Source organism: Myxine glutinosa, chromosome 4 (assembly GCF_964187855.1).
Source record: "Myxine glutinosa chromosome 4, kmMyxGlut1.1, whole genome shotgun sequence".
In the NCBI taxonomy this organism is placed as follows: Eukaryota; Metazoa; Chordata; class Myxini; order Myxiniformes; family Myxinidae; genus Myxine; species Myxine glutinosa.
This window is the reverse complement of record NC_136264.1, coordinates 213,747,929-213,764,948: the sequence shown is the minus strand read 5'-3', so window position 1 is coordinate 213,764,948 and position 17,020 is coordinate 213,747,929. Positions and strand designations below refer to the sequence as shown.

At 42.6% G+C, this 17,020-nt stretch overlaps 1 protein-coding gene across 3 annotated transcripts in view; it reads left to right on the top strand.

Annotated features, from left to right (window-relative positions):
- The first annotated feature begins 6,232 nt into the window (after nt 1–6,232).
- Nucleotides 6,233–17,020, top strand: part of LOC137425699 (rho GTPase-activating protein 26) — a 117,883-nt gene continuing 107,095 nt past the window's right edge. The window contains exon 1 of one of the 3 annotated variants that reach the window (XM_068114387.2): nt 6,233–6,694. In XM_068114387.2, the coding sequence (XP_067970488.2) occupies nt 6,541–6,694 (154 nt within the window). In that variant the 5' untranslated portion in view covers nt 6,233–6,540. The remainder of the gene's footprint in view (nt 6,695–17,020) is intronic. The other 2 variants (XM_068114389.2, XM_068114388.2) reach the window with 2 other exon arrangements.

Sequence of the window (17,020 nt, the reverse complement as noted above, 5' to 3'; positions counted from 1 at the left end):
ATGAAGGAAACCATGCTTGATCGGTGGTGTGACTCGAAGGGGATTGGGAAAGACTTCAACCTGTTACGACAATTGATCTTGGTGGAGGAATTCAAACAGTGTGTCCACGCGGACATTAAAGTACATCTGGATGAAAAGAAAGTACTAGAGTTGCATGAGGCAGCAACCGTGGCAGATGACTATGCCTTGACACACAGGATGGGGTTCCACAAACCTAACTTCCAACCTAGAGTTAGCCAGGGGAGTTATGGTAAATCAGGGGCGGAGAACAGATTTTCATGGAGGCGGCCTAGAGATGACTATGAGGACAAATCTGATACCGCGATTTTTAGGGATCAGAAGACTACAGTTCCAAGACAGACTTATCTTCCGGGGGGCCCGAGGCAGACCACGAGTTTTTCCTCCGGGCCTACTTGCGCTTTTTGCAAGAAATCTGGGCATTTGATGTCCCAATGTTATGCCCTGAAAAGGAAAAATCAGGAGCAGAGTCAGACTAGTACAACTCTGAATGCATTGGCCAATGCGAGAAATCTTCCTTGGAGGACAGTGCCTTGTGAAGGTTCCCATGCCAAAGTTACGGCATCACAGAACGACCTTGTTCAAGAGGGTTACAAACCTTTTATTTCAGAGGGGTTTGTGTCACTGGATGGAGACTTGACTAACCAGAGACCTGTTAGGGTATTGAGGGACACAGGAGCACATCAATCTTTGATGCTTGAGGGCATTTTGCCATTGTCAGAGAAGACGGCAACTGGTGTTAGTGTTCTTTTACAGGGGGTTGGTGGCTATGTTAAAGCTCCTCTTCATGTCATCCATTTGAAGTCTGATTTGGTGTCAGGACCGGTCACCGTAGGTTTACAAGCCACTCTTCCTGTAGAGGGAATCTCTTTTATTATCGGGAATGATTTGGCCGGTGGTCGAGTTTCTGGTAATCCAATGTTGGTTGAAAAGCCCAGTATGGAAAATAACACCGCACAGTTAGAGCAGGAGATTCCGGGTATCTTTCCATCCTGTGCAGTGACTCATGCTATGGGTAGGAAGCGCTCTGAAGAGAAGGAGAAGGAAGGCGATGTGGATTTGGGTTCCCTAGAGGTATTGGAGGAAAATTCTGAAAGAGGTAATAGGAAAGGGAGTGACATCAAGGAACTTAAGGAAAAGGTGGCATCTGGAACCAAAGAGGAAATGGAGTGTCCGTCGGAGACATCTGGGAACGAGGTTGAGCAAACAGTGCTGGTCCGAAAGAGACTTGTTGAAGAACAACACGGAGATTCAGAGATCCGGAGTTTAATTGGTAAAGCTGTTACAGAGGAAGAGGCTATGAAGATACCTGTTGGTTACTTCATGAAAGGGGAAATACTCATGAGAAAATGGAGACCACCGGAGGTGCCAGCAAACGATGAGTGGAAAGTTCATTACCAAATTGTGGTGCCACCGCCGTACCGGAAGGAGATATTGAGTTTGGCGCATGAGACACCTTTGGCCGGGCACCTTGGAGTGAACAAGACATGTGACAGAATATTGGTACATTTTTTCTGGCCAGGATTGCGACGTGATGTGGTGGAGTTTTGCAACTCTTGGCATTCTTGCCAGCTGGTGGGAAAACCTAATCAGAAAGTCCCATCCACACCTTTAAAACCCATTCCAGCTTTTGAAGAGCCATTCAGCCATGTCATTATTGACTGTGTAGGCCCTTTACCTAAAACTAAGGCTGGACATCAGTATTTGTTGACCATCATGTGCGCTTCCACAAGGTTCCCAGAGGCAGTGCCCCTTAGAAAAATTACTGCGGCAGTTATTGCGAGGGCCTTGCTTAAATTTTTCACTTTGGTTGGCCTACCTAAGGTCATCCAGTCTGATCAGGGTTCCAATTTCATGTCAATGCTTTTTCAGCAAGTGGTATACCTGTTGGGAGTGGAGCAAGTAAGATCAAGTACTTAGCATCCCGAGAGCCAAGGGGCCTTGGAAAGGTTTCACCAGACATTGAAGAATATGATCAGAACTTATTGTTTTGAATGTGACAAGGATTGGGATGAAGGAATACCCTTATTATTGTTTGCTACGAGGGAATCTGTTCAGGAGTCATTGGGATTCAGTCCTTTTGAACTTGTGTTTGGACACGCAGTGCGAGGACCGTTGAAATTGGTGAAAGAACAGTGGCTACAGGAGGAGTCACAGTCAATAGTGGTGGAGTATGTGTCAACGGTTAGGCACAGATTGGCAAAGACTTGTGAAGTTGCGAGAAGAACTTGAAAGTGACACAGGATAAAATGAAAGTGAGACATGACAAGAAATCTCAGATAAGAAATCTCAGTCCTGAGGACCGGGTGTTAGTGTTGCTTCCTGTTCCAGGTCAGCCACTACAGGCTAGATATTTTGGTCCCTATGCAATCGAAAGGAGGGTTAATGAAACAGATTACGTGGTGACAACTCCCGACCGACGGAAAAAGCGGCAGCTGTGTCATGTCAACCGACTGAAGAAATATCATGAGAGGAAGCCTGTGGAAGAAATGGTTCCTGTCTCACCTGTAGTCGGGGTGCAAGAGAATCCAGAGGTTGACGCCGGTGTGAAGTTTGATAACTTTGATGACCAGGCTTGTCCCAGATTGACGAACACGGAAGTGTTGAGTCATTTCGATGAGAAATTAGGTCATTTGACGAGGGAACAACAAGGACAACCGTCCAGCCTAATCTTTGAGTTTGCACATTTGTTCACAGATGTACCTGGTCGTACTGACTTGGTATATCATGATATTGAGGTGGGGGAAGCCACTCCTGTGAAGCAACACCCCTATCGGATAAACCCTGTGAAGATTGAGTATCTTCGGAAGGAGGTTCAGTATATGTTGGAGAATGACATCATCGAACCAAGCAGCAGTGAATGGAGCTCACCATGTGTGTTGGTTCCAAAACCCGATGGCAGTTTTCGCTGTTGTACGGATTTAAAACGGGTTAATGCAGTGACCAAGACCGACTCATATCCCATCCCGAGGATTGATGACTGTATTGATAGAATAGGCCCAGCTAAATCTGTAACTAAGTTTGACTTGCTGAAAGGGTATTGGCAGATTCCTCTTACTGATAGAGCCAAGGAAATCTCGGCTTTAGTCACACCAAATGGGTTGTATCAGTACAAGGTTCTTCCCTTTGGATTGAAAAACGGGCCTGCTACATTTCAACGGCTGATCAATAAGCTTATTGCAGACCTTCAGGGGGTGGAGGCTTATCTGGATGATGTCATCATCCACGCCATGACCATGGAAGATCATATTAAACAAATTCATGCATTTTTCAAGAAACTGACCGAGGCAGGGTTGACCATCAACTTATCTAAGAGTGAGTTTGTAAAGGCACTGGTGGTGTTCCTAGGATGTAGTAGGTCAGGGTCAGGTGCAACCGGTGACAGCCAAGATAGAAGCCATTGATCGCTTCCAAGTTCCAAAAGGGAAAAAGGAGCTTATGAGATTCTTGGGTATGGCTGGTTGGTACCGGCGGTTCTGCAGGAATTTTTCTGATGTGGTAGCCCCTTTAACGAATTTGCTGAGGAAAGAGACCAAGTTTGTTTGGGATGACAAATGTCAGGCTGCCTTTGCCCACGTCAAAGCAATATTAATGAGCTCTCCTGTCCGAGCAGCCCCGGATTTTCAAGAACCTTTCAAGTTGGCCATTGATGCAAGTGATGTGGGGGCTGGGGCAGTTCTATTACAGGAAGATGAGGATGGAGTGGATCACCCGGTGTGCTACTACTCCAGAAAGTTTAACAAACATCAGGCAAATTATGCCACTGTGGAAAAAGAGACCCTTGCTCTCCTGCTAGCGCTTCAGCATTATGAGGTGTATCTGGGAACTACTACCTTTCCTATAAAAGTCTTCACTGATCACAACCCCTTAACCTTCATTCAAAAAATGAAAAATAAAAATCAGAGGTTGATGAGATGGAGTTTGGCTTTGCAGGAGTTCAACTTGGAAATTGAGCATGTAAAGGGCAGGGACAATGTCGTTGCTGATGCTTTGTCCAGAGTGAACTAACTTTGGAAATTTCTGTAGGTTGTTTGGAAGTTTTGTTGCTTTATTTTGGGAAATATTAATTATCGTTTCTCACGGGAATTGATGATTTGGGTGCGAGTTTTACTTTTGTTTGTTAAAAGAGTTTTTGCCTGCAGAGAAAGTTTTCACTATGTTCAAACTTTCTTTCTTGAGGGGGGGAAGTGTTACGGCTTTGTCACTTCCGTTGTTGTGGTTTTCATCCACTATAAACATTTTTGATTCCATGTACTATTATTGTTGTCGTTTAAGGGAGGTAGAGATTACTATTTTCAAAAGGTAAAAAAGTCAATGTTTTCAATGAAACAGGAACCGGACGACGACGAAGAGGAAGAGGAGGAGAAGAAGGCGGAGCGAGTGAGTCGGGGAAGAAGCCTAGCTGCTTCGAGGTCTGGAGCAAACGTTGACGAATGGAGGTCACTAGCGAACTTCGGGTTTCCCGGGAAAGGGATTCTTGCGACAGAGTTGTTATCGCTGTGACAGATCAACCTGCGTGTCAGGTTTTGGCGGTTGATTCCGAGGAGAATCATCGTTGTGCCGTTACGCCTTGAGAACGGGCCGTCGGCCATTTTGACTCGCGCGCTTTGCGCATCGTGCAAGGTTTTTCGCTTCGCTTCAACCATTTTCACCGCATCCAGACGTTTATCTGGTGTGTGTGTGTGTCACGTGGATTTTGAAGGTAAATCTGCGGTTCGCCGGTTTGGAGCCGTGAAACGTCCATACCTGAGGGTGTGATTTCACAGTCGCCTGGAGGGCGCCTTTGGATTTCCGCGTCGTCTTGAGGGCACCTTTGCGCAGCTTTGGCCGCGTGACTGTGACTGTCATCCGAACGGGATTCTGGTCTCGATTGGACATCGTTCTGACGATCGCTGGAGCAGATCGACTTTGGCTTGAAGCTGGAAGCAACTTTGGCTTGAAGCCGGAAACAACTTTGGCTTGAAGCCGGGAAAGGGGAATGTTCTTCTTTTCGCTCACTTGGAGCACAGTGAGTTATATTGTACGAACCTGATGGTACCATCATAGGGGAAATATATTGGTTGTACAATTGATTACTATTGTTGTTGTACTGGTATTCTTGTGTGATCTTAATACAATATTTGTTTGTTGGTAACAATTGGTGTGGTTTCACCATTGATCTTTGACATAGATCAATGGTGGTGGGGGGGGGCGGGGGGGGGGGTTCGGGGGCGGGCAGTGGGGGGCGGTGGGGTTCGGGGCGGTTGGGGGGGGGGGAGTCCGGGGGGTCGGGGGGTTTGAGGGGTCGGGCAGTGGGGGGGCGGGGGGGTCGGGGCGGTGGGGGTCGGGGGTCGGGGAGGTGGGGGGGGGGGGGTCGGGGGGTCGGGGGTCGGGGGCGGTGGGGGGGGGGGGTCGGGCAGTGGGGGGGTTTGGGGGGTCGGGGGGTCGGGGCGGTGGGGGTCGGGGCGGTGGGGGGGGGGGGTCGGGGCGGTGGGGGGGGTGGTGGGGGGGGGGGGGGGGGTCGGGCGGTGGGGGGGGGCGGTGGGGGGGGGTCGGGGCGGTGGGGGGGGTCGGGCGGTGGGGGGGGGGGGTCGGGGCGGTGGGGGGGGGTCGGGGCGGTGGGGGGGGGTCGGGGCGGTGGGGGGCTGGTCGGGCGGTGGGGGGGTCGGGCGGTGGGGGGGTCGGGCGGTGGGGGGGTCGGGGCGGTGGGGGGGGGGTCGGGGCGGTGGGGGGGGTCGGGGCGGTGGGGGGGGGGTCGGGGCGGTGGGGGGGTCGGGGCGGTGGGGGGGGCGGTGGGGGAGTCGGGCGGTGGGGGGGGGGTGGGTCGGGGCGGTGGGGGGGGTGGGTCGGGGCGGTGGGGGGGGGTCGGGGCGGTGGGGGGGGGGGTCGGGGCGGTGGGGTGTCCCTTATTTTTCCACATTGAAGGTGGCAACCCTCGGTACAGGACCACAGGTAGAGGGTAGAGTACCGGTGGTGAACGTGAACTGGTACGGGAAAAGCACCGGAGGTGAACGCGGGCCGGTACCGGCAAAGCACCGGGTCGGAGGTATAGGTGGACAGAATGTTGGAGATCGGGTCGAGTCGTCGCCGCAACTCGAACCAAAGAATACGCAATGGCGACACAAACAAACAGGTTGAACCTGCAAATGGAGACGAGGTGAAAATATATCCTTTGATTCCTTTCCAAAAAAATAAGGAATTCAATGGAAGGGAAGGAAGTGACGTCATTTTCCTTAGAACGAGGAAATTCAAATAGGATAATTTCCACAACTGTACAGGTTATAAACCCAGGAAATAGACGTTGAGTGTGACCACGAGCGAGGAAGAGCAACCAGGTGCAGCCTTTGAAATTGAGGGTGGATGGTGAAGAAGTGAAAGTAAAAAAGAAGAAGAAGAAGGTGAAGAGAGGAAGAAGAAGCGTGGCGATAACTGGTTGGTTGTCCGGATCGCAGAACTTTGCCGTTTGAGGTGCTCGTAAATCGACCAGACGGTGACAAATCCGGATAGTGAGGGACACCTTGACCGGGACAGGTTCGGTGTACAATGGGACTTCCCACGCTCGAGTTTCGGGATTGTCGCGCGGATGGACCACGTTTTCGGGAGACCATCCGCAAGCACGAGATCGAACTGGACCGCACGAGTCGCTTTGTCAAGGACCTAATAAAGCAGGGCAAGGCCATTATCAACGCCTCCAAAGGTACCACCTCACCTGTCACACGCTCTGTCCCGGCATCTTGAACACCCACAGGTGCGGCGCCGTGTTCGCGTGTTCTACGGGCGGATGGACCCGGCGGTACCCATATCCTCACCTGGTTGGGGTCAATCAGGAATTTGGAATTTGCCAGGGCACCGGCACACAAAGGTTTACTTTCATTATTTACTTGAAAACACACCGTGAGGTCTTCCACGTTCGCGGACACACCTGACGCTTGTGGTTGTGTGTTCAACGAAGGTCCACGGAGGTATAGAAGAGTAGGTGATGATAAAAGGTTTTGTCATGCAGGTTTAGGTATAGAAGAGTGGGTGATGATTTAAGGTTTTATAATGCAGATGCAGGTATAGAAGAGTGGGTGATGATTTAAGGTTTTATAATGCAGGTTCAGGTATAGAAGAGTGGGTGATGATTTAAGGTTTTATAATTCAGGTTCAGGTATAGAAGAGTGGGTGATGATTTAAGGTTTTATAATGCAGGTTCAGGTATAGAAGAGTGGGTGATGATTTAAGGTTTTATAATGCAGGTTTAGGTATAGAAGAGTCGGTGATGATTTAAGGTTTTATAATGCAGGTTCAGGTATAGAAGAGTGGGTGATGATTTAAGGTTTTATAATGCAGGTTCAGGTATAGAAGAGTCGGTGATGATTTATGGTTTTATAATGCAGGTTCAGATATACAAGAGTGGGTGATGATTTAAGGTTTTATAATGCAGGTTCAGGTATAGAAGAGTCGGTGATGATTTAAGGTTTTATAATGCAGGTTCAGATATACAAGAGTGGGTGATGATTTAAGGTTTTATAATGCAGGTTCAGGTATAGAAGAGTCGGTGATGATTTAAGGTTTTATAATGCAGGTTCAGATATACAAGAGTGGGTGATGATTTAAGGTTTTATAATGCAGGTTCAGGTGTACAAGAGTGGGTGATGATTTATGGTTTTATAATGCAGGTTCAGGTATAGAAGAGTGGGTGATGATTCAAGGTTTTATAATGCGGGTTCAGGTGTACAAGAGTCGGTGATGATTTATGGTTTTATAATGCAGGTTCAGGTATAGAAGAGTGGGTGATGATTCAAGGTTTTATAATGCGGGTTCAGGTGTACAAGAGTGGGTGATTATTTAAGGTTTTGTTGTGCAGGTTTAGGTATACAAGTGTGGGTGATTATTTATGGTTTCATAATGCAGGTTTAGGTTTTGAAGAGTCGGTGATTATTTATGGTTTCATAATGCAGGTTTAGGTATACAAGAGTGGGTGATTATTTAAGGTTTTGTAATGCAGGTTTAGGTTTTGAAGAGTGGGTGATTATTTAAGGTTTTGTTGTGCAGGTTTAGGTATACAAGTGTGGGTGATGATTTAAGGTTTTGTAATGCAGGTTTAGGTTTTGAAGAGTGGGTGATTATTTAAGGTTTCATAATGCAGGTTTAGGTATACAAGTGTGGGTGATTATTTATGGTTTCATAATGCAGGTTTAGGTTTTGAAGAGTGGGTGATTATTTAAGGTTTCATAATGCAGGTTTAGGTTTTGAAGAGTCGGTGATTATTTATGGTTTCATAATGCAGGTTTAGGTTTTGAAGAGTCGGTGATTATTTATGGTTTTATAATGCAGGTTTAGGTATACAAGAGTGGGTGATTATTTAAGGTTTCATAATGCAGGTTTAGGTATACAAGTGTGGGTGATTATTTATGGTTTCATAATGCAGGTTTAGGTATACAAGTGTGGGTGATTATTTAAGGTTTCATAATGCAGGTTTAGGTATACAAGTGTGGGTGATTATTTAAGGTTTCATAATGCAGGTTTAGGTATACAAGTGTGGGTGATTATTTATGGTTTCATAATGCAGGTTTAGGTTTTGAAGAGTCGGTGATTATTTATGGTTTCATAATGCAGGTTTAGGTATACAAGAGTGGGTGATTATTTAAGGTTTCATAATGCAGGTTTAGGTTTTGAAGAGTCGGTGATTATTTATGGTTTCATAATGCAGGTTTAGGTATACAAGAGTGGGTGATTATTTATGGTTTCATAATGCAGGTTTAGGTTTTGAAGAGTCGGTGATTATTTATGGTTTCATAATGCAGGTTTAGGTATACAAGAGTGGGTGATTATTTAAGGTTTCATAATGCAGGTTTAGGTTTTGAAGAGTCGGTGATTATTTATGGTTTCATAATGCAGGTTTAGGTATACAAGTGTGGGTGATTATTTAAGGTTTCATAATGCAGGTTTAGGTATACAAGAGTGGGTGATGATTTAAGGTTTCATAATGCAGGTTTAGGTATTGAAGAGTGGGTGATGATTTAAGGTTTTGTAATGCAGGTTTAGGTGTACAAGAGTGGGTGATGATTTAAGGTTTTATAATGCAGGTTTCGGTAGAGAAGAGTGAGTGATGATTTAAGGTTTTATAATGCAGGTTTCGGTAGAGAAGAGTGAGTGATGATTTAAGGTTTTGTAATGCAGGTTCAGGTGCACAAGAGTGGGTGATGATTTAAGGTTTTATAATGCAGGTTTCGGTAGAGAAGAGTGAGTGATGATTTAAGGTTTTGTAATGCAGGTTCAGGTGCACAAGAGTGGGTGATGATTTAAGGTTTTATAATGCAGGTTTCGGTTGAGAAGAGTGAGTGATTATTTAAGGTTTTATAATGCAGGTTTAGGTATACAAGAGTGGGTGATGATTTAAGGTTTCATAATGCAGGTTTAGGTTTTGAAGAGTGGGTGATGATTTAAGGTTTCATAATGCAGGTTTAGGTATACAAGAGTGGGTGATGATTTAAGGTTTCATAATGCAGGTTTAGGTATACAAGTGTGGGTGATGATTTAAGGTTTTGTAATGCAGGTTTAGGTTTTGAAGAGTGGGTGATTATTTAAGGTTTCATAATGCAGGTTTAGGTATACAAGTGTGGGTGATTATTTATGGTTTCATAATGCAGGTTTAGGTTTTGAAGAGTGGGTGATTATTTAAGGTTTCATAATGCAGGTTTAGGTATACAAGTGTGGGTGATGATTTAAGGTTTTGTAATGCAGGTTTAGGTTTTGAAGAGTGGGTGATTATTTAAGGTTTCATAATGCAGGTTTAGGTATACAAGTGTGGGTGATTATTTATGGTTTCATAATGCAGGTTTAGGTTTTGAAGAGTGGGTGATTATTTAAGGTTTCATAATGCAGGTTTAGGTATACAAGTGTGGGTGATTATTTATGGTTTCATAATGCAGGTTTAGGTTTTGAAGAGTCGGTGATTATTTATGGTTTCATAATGCAGGTTTAGGTATACAAGAGTGGGTGATTATTTAAGGTTTCATAATGCAGGTTTAGGTATACAAGAGTGGGTGATGATTTAAGGTTTCATAATGCAGGTTTAGGTATTGAAGAGTGGGTGATGATTTAAGGTTTTGTAATGCAGGTTTAGGTGTACAAGAGTGGGTGATGATTTAAGGTTTTATAATGCAGGTTTCGGTAGAGAAGAGTGAGTGATGATTTAAGGTTTTATAATGCAGGTTTCGGTAGAGAAGAGTGAGTGATGATTTAAGGTTTTGTAATGCAGGTTCAGGTGCACAAGAGTGGGTGATGATTTAAGGTTTTATAATGCAGGTTTCGGTAGAGAAGAGTGAGTGATGATTTAAGGTTTTGTAATGCAGGTTCAGGTGCACAAGAGTGGGTGATGATTTAAGGTTTTATAATGCAGGTTTCGGTAGAGAAGAGTGAGTGATGATTTAAGGTTTTGTAATGCAGGTTCAGGTGCACAAGAGTGGGTGATGATTTAAGGTTTTATAATGCAGGTTTCGGTAGAGAAGAGTGAGTGATGATTTAAGGTTTTGTAATGCAGGTTCAGGTGCACAAGAGTGGGTGATGATTTAAGGTTTTGTAATGCAGGTTCAGGTGCACAAGAGTGGGTGATGATTTAAGGTTTTATAATGCAGGTTTCGGTAGAGAAGAGTGAGTGATGATTTAAGGTTTTATAATGCAGGTTTCGGTAGAGAAGAGTGAGTGATGATTTAAGGTTTTGTAATGCAGGTTCAGGTGCACAAGAGTGAGTGATGATTTAAGGTTTTATAATGCAGGTTTCGGTAGAGAAGAGTGAGTGATGATTTAAGGTTTTGTAATGCAGGTTCAGGTGCACAAGAGTGGGTGATGATTTAAGGTTTTGTAATGCAGGTTCAGGTGCACAAGAGTGGGTGATGATTTAAGGTTTTATAATGCAGGTTTCGGTAGAGAAGAGTGAGTGATTATTTAAGGTTTTATAATGCAGGTTTAGGTATACAAGAGTGGGTGATGATTTAAGGTTTCATAATGCAGGTTTAGGTTTTGAAGAGTGGGTGATGATTTAAGGTTTCATAATGCAGGTTTAGGTATACAAGAGTGGGTGATTATTTAAGGTTTCATAATGCAGGTTTAGGTATACAAGAGTGGGTGATTATTTAAGGTTTTATAATGCAGGTGTAGGTATGCAAGAGTGGGTGATTATTTAAGGTTGCATAATGTAGGTTTAGGTATTGAAGAGTGGGTGATGATTTAAGGTTTCATAATGCAGGTTTAGGTATGCAAGAGTGGGTGATTATTTAAGGTTTTGTTGTGCAGGTTTAGGTATACAAGAGTGGGTGATTATTTAAGGTTTTGTTGTGCAGGTTTAGGTATACAAGAGTGGGTGATTATTTAAGGTTTTATAATGTAGGTTTAGGTTTTGAAGAGTGGGTGATTATTTAAGGTTTCATAATGCAGGTTTAGGTATACAAGAGTGGGTGATTATTTAAGGTTTTGTTGTGCAGGTTTAGGTGTACAAGTGTGGGTGATTATTTAAGGTTTTATAATGCAGGTTTCGGTATACAAGAGTGGGTGATGATTTAGGGTTTCATAATGCAGGTTTCGGTATACAAGAGTGGGTGATTATTTAAGGTTTCATAATGCAGGTTCAGGTGTACAAGAGTGGGTGATGATTTAAGGTTTTGTAATGCAGGTTTAGGTATTGAAGAGTGGGTGATTATTTAAGGTTTTATAATGTAGGTTTAGGTATTGAAGAGTGGGTGATGATTTCAGGTTTTGTAATGCAGGTTCAGGTGTACAAGAGTGGGTGATGATTTAAGGTTTTATAATGTAGGTTTAGGTATTGAAGAGTGGGTGATGATTTCAGGTTTGGTAATGCAGGTTCAGGTGTACAAGAGTGGGTGATGATTTAAGGTTTTATAATGTAGGTTTAGGTATAGAAGAGTGGGTGATGATTTCAGGTTTGGTAATGCAGGTTTAGGTGTACAAGAGTGGGTGATGATTTAAGGTTTTATAATGTAGGTTCAGGTGGACAAGAGTGGGTGATGATTTCAGGTTTTATAATGCAGGTTCAGGTGTACAAGAGTGGGTGATGATTTAGGGTTTCATAATGCAGGTTTCGGTATATAAAAGTCGGTGATGATTTAAGGTTTTATAATGCAGGTTTAGGTAGAGAAGAGTGAGTGATGATTTAAGGTTTTGTAATGCAGGTTCAGGTGTACAAGAGTGGGTGATGATTTAAGGTTTTATAATGCTGGTTCAGGTATACAAGAGTGGGTGATGATTTAAGGTTTCATAATGCAGGTTTAGGTATACAAGTGTGGGTGATTATTTAAGGTTTTGTTGTGCAGGTTTAGGTATACAAGAGTGGGTGATTATTTAAGGTTTTATAATGTAGGTTTAGGTTTTGAAGAGTGGGTGATTATTTAAGGTTTTATAATGTAAGTTTAGGTTTTGAAGAGTGGGTGATTATTTAAGGTTTCATAATGCAGGTTTAGGTATACAAGTGTGGGTGATTATTTAAGGTTTTGTTGTGCAGGTTTAGGTATACAAGAGTGGGTGATTATTTAAGGTTTTGTTGTGCAGGTTTAGGTATACAAGAGTGGGTGATTATTTAAGGTTTTGTTGTGCAGGTTTAGGTATACAAGAGTGGGTGATTATTTAAGGTTTTGTTGTGCAGGTTTAGGTATACAAGAGTGGGTGATTATTTAAGGTTTTGTTGTGCAGGTTTAGGTATACAAGAGTGGGTGATTATTTAAGGTTTTGTTGTGCAGGTTTAGGTATACAAGAGTGGGTGATTATTTAAGGTTTTGTTGTGCAGGTTTAGGTATACAAGAGTGGGTGATTATTTAAGGTTTTGTTGTGCAGGTTTAGGTATACAAGAGTGGGTGATTATTTAAGGTTTTGTTGTGCAGGTTTAGGTATACAAGAGTGGGTGATTATTTAAGGTTTTGTTGTGCAGGTTTAGGTATACAAGTGTGGGTGATTATTTAAGGTTTTGTTGTGCAGGTTTAGGTATACAAGAGTGGGTGATTATTTAAGGTTTTATAAAGCAGGGTTAGGTATAGAAGAGTGGGTGATTATTTAAGGTTTTATAATGCTGGTTCAGGTATACAAGAGTGGGTGATGATTTAAGGTTTTATAATGCAGGTTTAGGTATACAAGAGTGGGTGATGATTTCAGGTTTTATAATGCTGGTTCAGGTATACAAGAGTGGGTGATGATTTAAGGTTTTATAATGTAGGTTTAGGTATAGAAGAGTGGGTGATGATTTCAGGTTTGGTAATGCAGGTTTAGGTGGACAAGAGTCGGTGATGATTTCAGGTTTGGTAATGCAGGTTCAGGTGTACAAAAGTGGGTGATGATTTAAGGTTTTATAATGCAGGTTTAGGTATAGAAGAGTGGGTGATGATTTCAGGTTTGGTAATGCAGGTTTAGGTGTACAAGAGTGGGTGATGATTTAAGGTTTTATAATGTAGGTTTAGGTGTACAAGAGTGGGTGATGATTTAAGGTTTTATAATGTAGGTTTAGGTGGACAAGAGGGGGTGATGATTTCAGGTTTGGTAATGCAGGTTCAGGTGTACAAGAGTGGGTGATGATTTCAGGTTTTATAATGCAGGTTTAGGTGTACAAAAGTGGGTGATGATTTAAGGTTTTATAATGCAGGTTTAGGTGTACAAGAGTGGGTGATGATTTAAGGTTTTATAATGTAGGTTTAGGTGGACAAGAGGGGGTGATGATTTCAGGTTTGGTAATGCAGGTTTAGGTGTACAAAAGTGGGTGATGATTTAAGGTTTTATAATGCAGGTTTAGGTGTACAAGAGTGGGTGATGATTTAAGGTTTTATAATGTAGGTTTAGGTGGACAAGAGGGGGTGATGATTTCAGGTTTGGTAATGCAGGTTCAGGTGTACAAGAGTGGGGGATGATTTCAGGTTTTATAATGCAGGTTTAGGTATAGAAGAGTGGGTGATGATTTAGGGTTTCATAATGCAGGTTTCGGTGTACAAGAGTGGGTGATGATTTAGGGTTTTATAATGCAGGTTTCAGTGTACAAGAGTGGGTGATGATTTCAGGTTTTATAATGCAGGTTTAGGTATAGAAGAGTGGGTGATGATTTAGGGTTTCATAATGCGGGTTTCGGTGTACAAGAGTGGGTGATGATTTAGGGTTTTATAATGCAGGTTTAGGTGTACAAGAGTGGGTGATGATTTAAGGTTTTATAATGTAGGTTTAGGTGGACAAGAGGGGGTGATGATTTCAGGTTTGGTAATGCAGGTTCAGGTGTACAAGAGTGGGTGATGATTTCAGGTTTTATAATGCAGGTTTAGGTATAGAAGAGTGGGTGATGATTTAGGGTTTCATAATGCAGGTTTCGGTGTACAAGAGTGGGTGATGATTTAGGGTTTTATAATGCAGGTTTCGGTGTACAAGAGTGGGTGATGATTTCAGGTTTTATAATGCAGGTTTAGGTATAGAAGAGTGGGTGATGATTTAGGGTTTCATAATGCGGGTTTCGGTGTACAAGAGTGGGTGATGATTTAGGGTTTTATAATGCAGGTTTAGGTGTACAAGAGTGGGTGATGATTTAAGGTTTTATAATGTAGGTTTAGGTGTACAAGAGTGGGTGATGATTTAGGGTTTCATAATGCAGGTTTCGGTGTACAAGAGTGGGTGATGATTTAGGGTTTTATAATGCAGGTTTCGGTGTACAAGAGTGGGTGATGATTTCAGGTTTTATAATGCAGGTTTAGGTATAGAAGAGTGGGTGATGATTTAGGGTTTCATAATGCGGGTTTCGGTGTACAAGAGTGGGTGATGATTTAGGGTTTCATAATGCAGGTTTCGGTGTACAAGAGTGGGTGATGATTTCAGGTTTTATTATGCAGGTTTAGGTATAGAAGAGTGGGTGATTATTTAAGGTTTTGTTGTGCAGGTTTAGGTATACAAGTGTGGGTGATTATTTAAGGTTTTGTTGTGCAGGTTTAGGTATACAAGTGTGGGTGATTATTTAAGGTTTTATAATGTAGGTTTAGGTATAGAAGTGTGGGTGATTATTTAAGGTTTTATAATGTAGGTCTAGGTATAGAAGAGTGGGTGATTATTTAAGGTTTTGTTGTGCAGGTTTAGGTATACAAGAGTGGGTGATTATTTAAGGTTTTATAATGCAGGTTTAGGTAGAGAAGAGTGAGTGATGATTTAAGGTTTTATAATGCAGGTTCAGGTGCACAAGAGTGGGTGATTATTGAAGGTTTTATAATGCAGGTTTAGGTCTAGAAGAGTGGGTGATGATTTAAGGTTTTATAATGCAGGTTCAGGTATATAAGAGTGGGTGATGATTTAAGGTTTTATAATGCAGGTTCAGGTATATAAGAGTGGGTGATGATTTAAGGTTTTATAATGCAGGTTCAGGTATATAAGAGTGGGTGATGATTTAAGGTTTTATAATGCAGGTTTAGGTAGAGAAGAGTGAGTGATGATTTAAGGTTTTGTAATGCAGGTTCAGGTGTACAAGAGTGGGTGATGATTTAAGGTTTTATAATGCTGGTTCAGGTATACAAGAGTGGGTGATGATTTAAGGTTTTATAATGCTGGTTCAGGTATACAAGAGTGGGTGATTATTTAAGGTTTTATAATGCTGGTTCAGGTATACAAGAGTGGGTGATGATTTAAGGTTTTATAATGCAGGTTTAGGTATACAAGAGTGGGTGATGATTTCAGGTTTGGTAATGCAGGTTCAGGTATACAAGAGTGGGTGATGATTTAAGGTTTTATAATGCAGGTTTAGGTATAGAAGAGTGGGTGATGATTTCAGGTTTGGTAATGCAGGTTTCGGTATACAAGAGTGGGTCATGATTTAGGGTTTTATAATGCAGGTTCAGGTGTACAAGAGTGGGTGATGATTTCAGGTTTTATAAAGCAGGTTTAGGTATAGAAGAGTGGGTGATGATTTAGGGTTTCATAATGCAGGTTTCGGTATACAAGAGTGGGTGATGATTTAGGGTTTTATAATGCAGGTTCAGGTGGACAAGAGTGGGTGATGATTTAGGGTTTCATAATGCAGGTTTCGGTATACAAGAGTGGGTGATGATTTAGGGTTTTATAATGCAGGTTCAGGTGGACAAGAGTGGGTGATGATTTCAGGTTTTATAATGCAGGTTTCGGTATACAAGAGTGGGTGATGATTTAGGGTTTCATAATGCAGGTTTCGGTATACAAGAGTGGGTGATGATTTAAGGTTTTGTAATGCAGGTTTAGGTATTGAAGAGTGGGTGATTATTTAAGGTTTTATAATGCAGGTTCAGGTATACAAGAGTGGGTGATGATTTATGGTGTTGTCATGCAGGTTTAGGTATAGAAGAGTGGGTGATGATTTAAGGTTTTATAATGCAGGTTCAGGTGCACAAGAGTGGGTGATGATTTATGGTGTTGTCATGCACGTTTAGGTATAGAAGAGTGGGTGATGATTTAAGGTTTTATAATGCAGGTTCAGGTATACAAGAGTGGGTGATGATTTCAGGTTTTATAATGCAGGTTTAGGTATAGAAGAGTGGGTGATGATTTAGGGTTTCATAAAGCAGGTTTCGGTATGCAAGAGTGGGTGATGATTTAAGGTTTCATAATGCAGGTTTCGGTATAGAAGAGTGGGTGATGATTTAGGGTTTCATAAAGCAGGTTTCGGTATGCAAGAGTGGGTGATGATTTTAGGTTTTATAATGCAGGTTTCGGTATAGAAGAGTGGGTGATGATTTAAGGTTTTATAATGCAGGTTCAGGTATACAAGAGTGGGTGATGATTTAAGGTTTTATAATGCAGGTTCAGGTATACAAGAGTGGGTGATGATTTCAGGTTTTATAATGCTGGTTCAGGTATACAAGAGTGGGTGATGATTTCAGGTTTTATAATGCTGGTTCAGGTATGCAAGAGTGGGTGATGATTTCAGGTTTTATAATGCTGGTTCAGGTATACAAGAGTGGGTGATGATTTCAGGTTTTATAATGCTGGTTCAGGTATGCAAGAGTGGGTGATGATTTAGGGTTTCATAAAGCAGGTTTCGGTA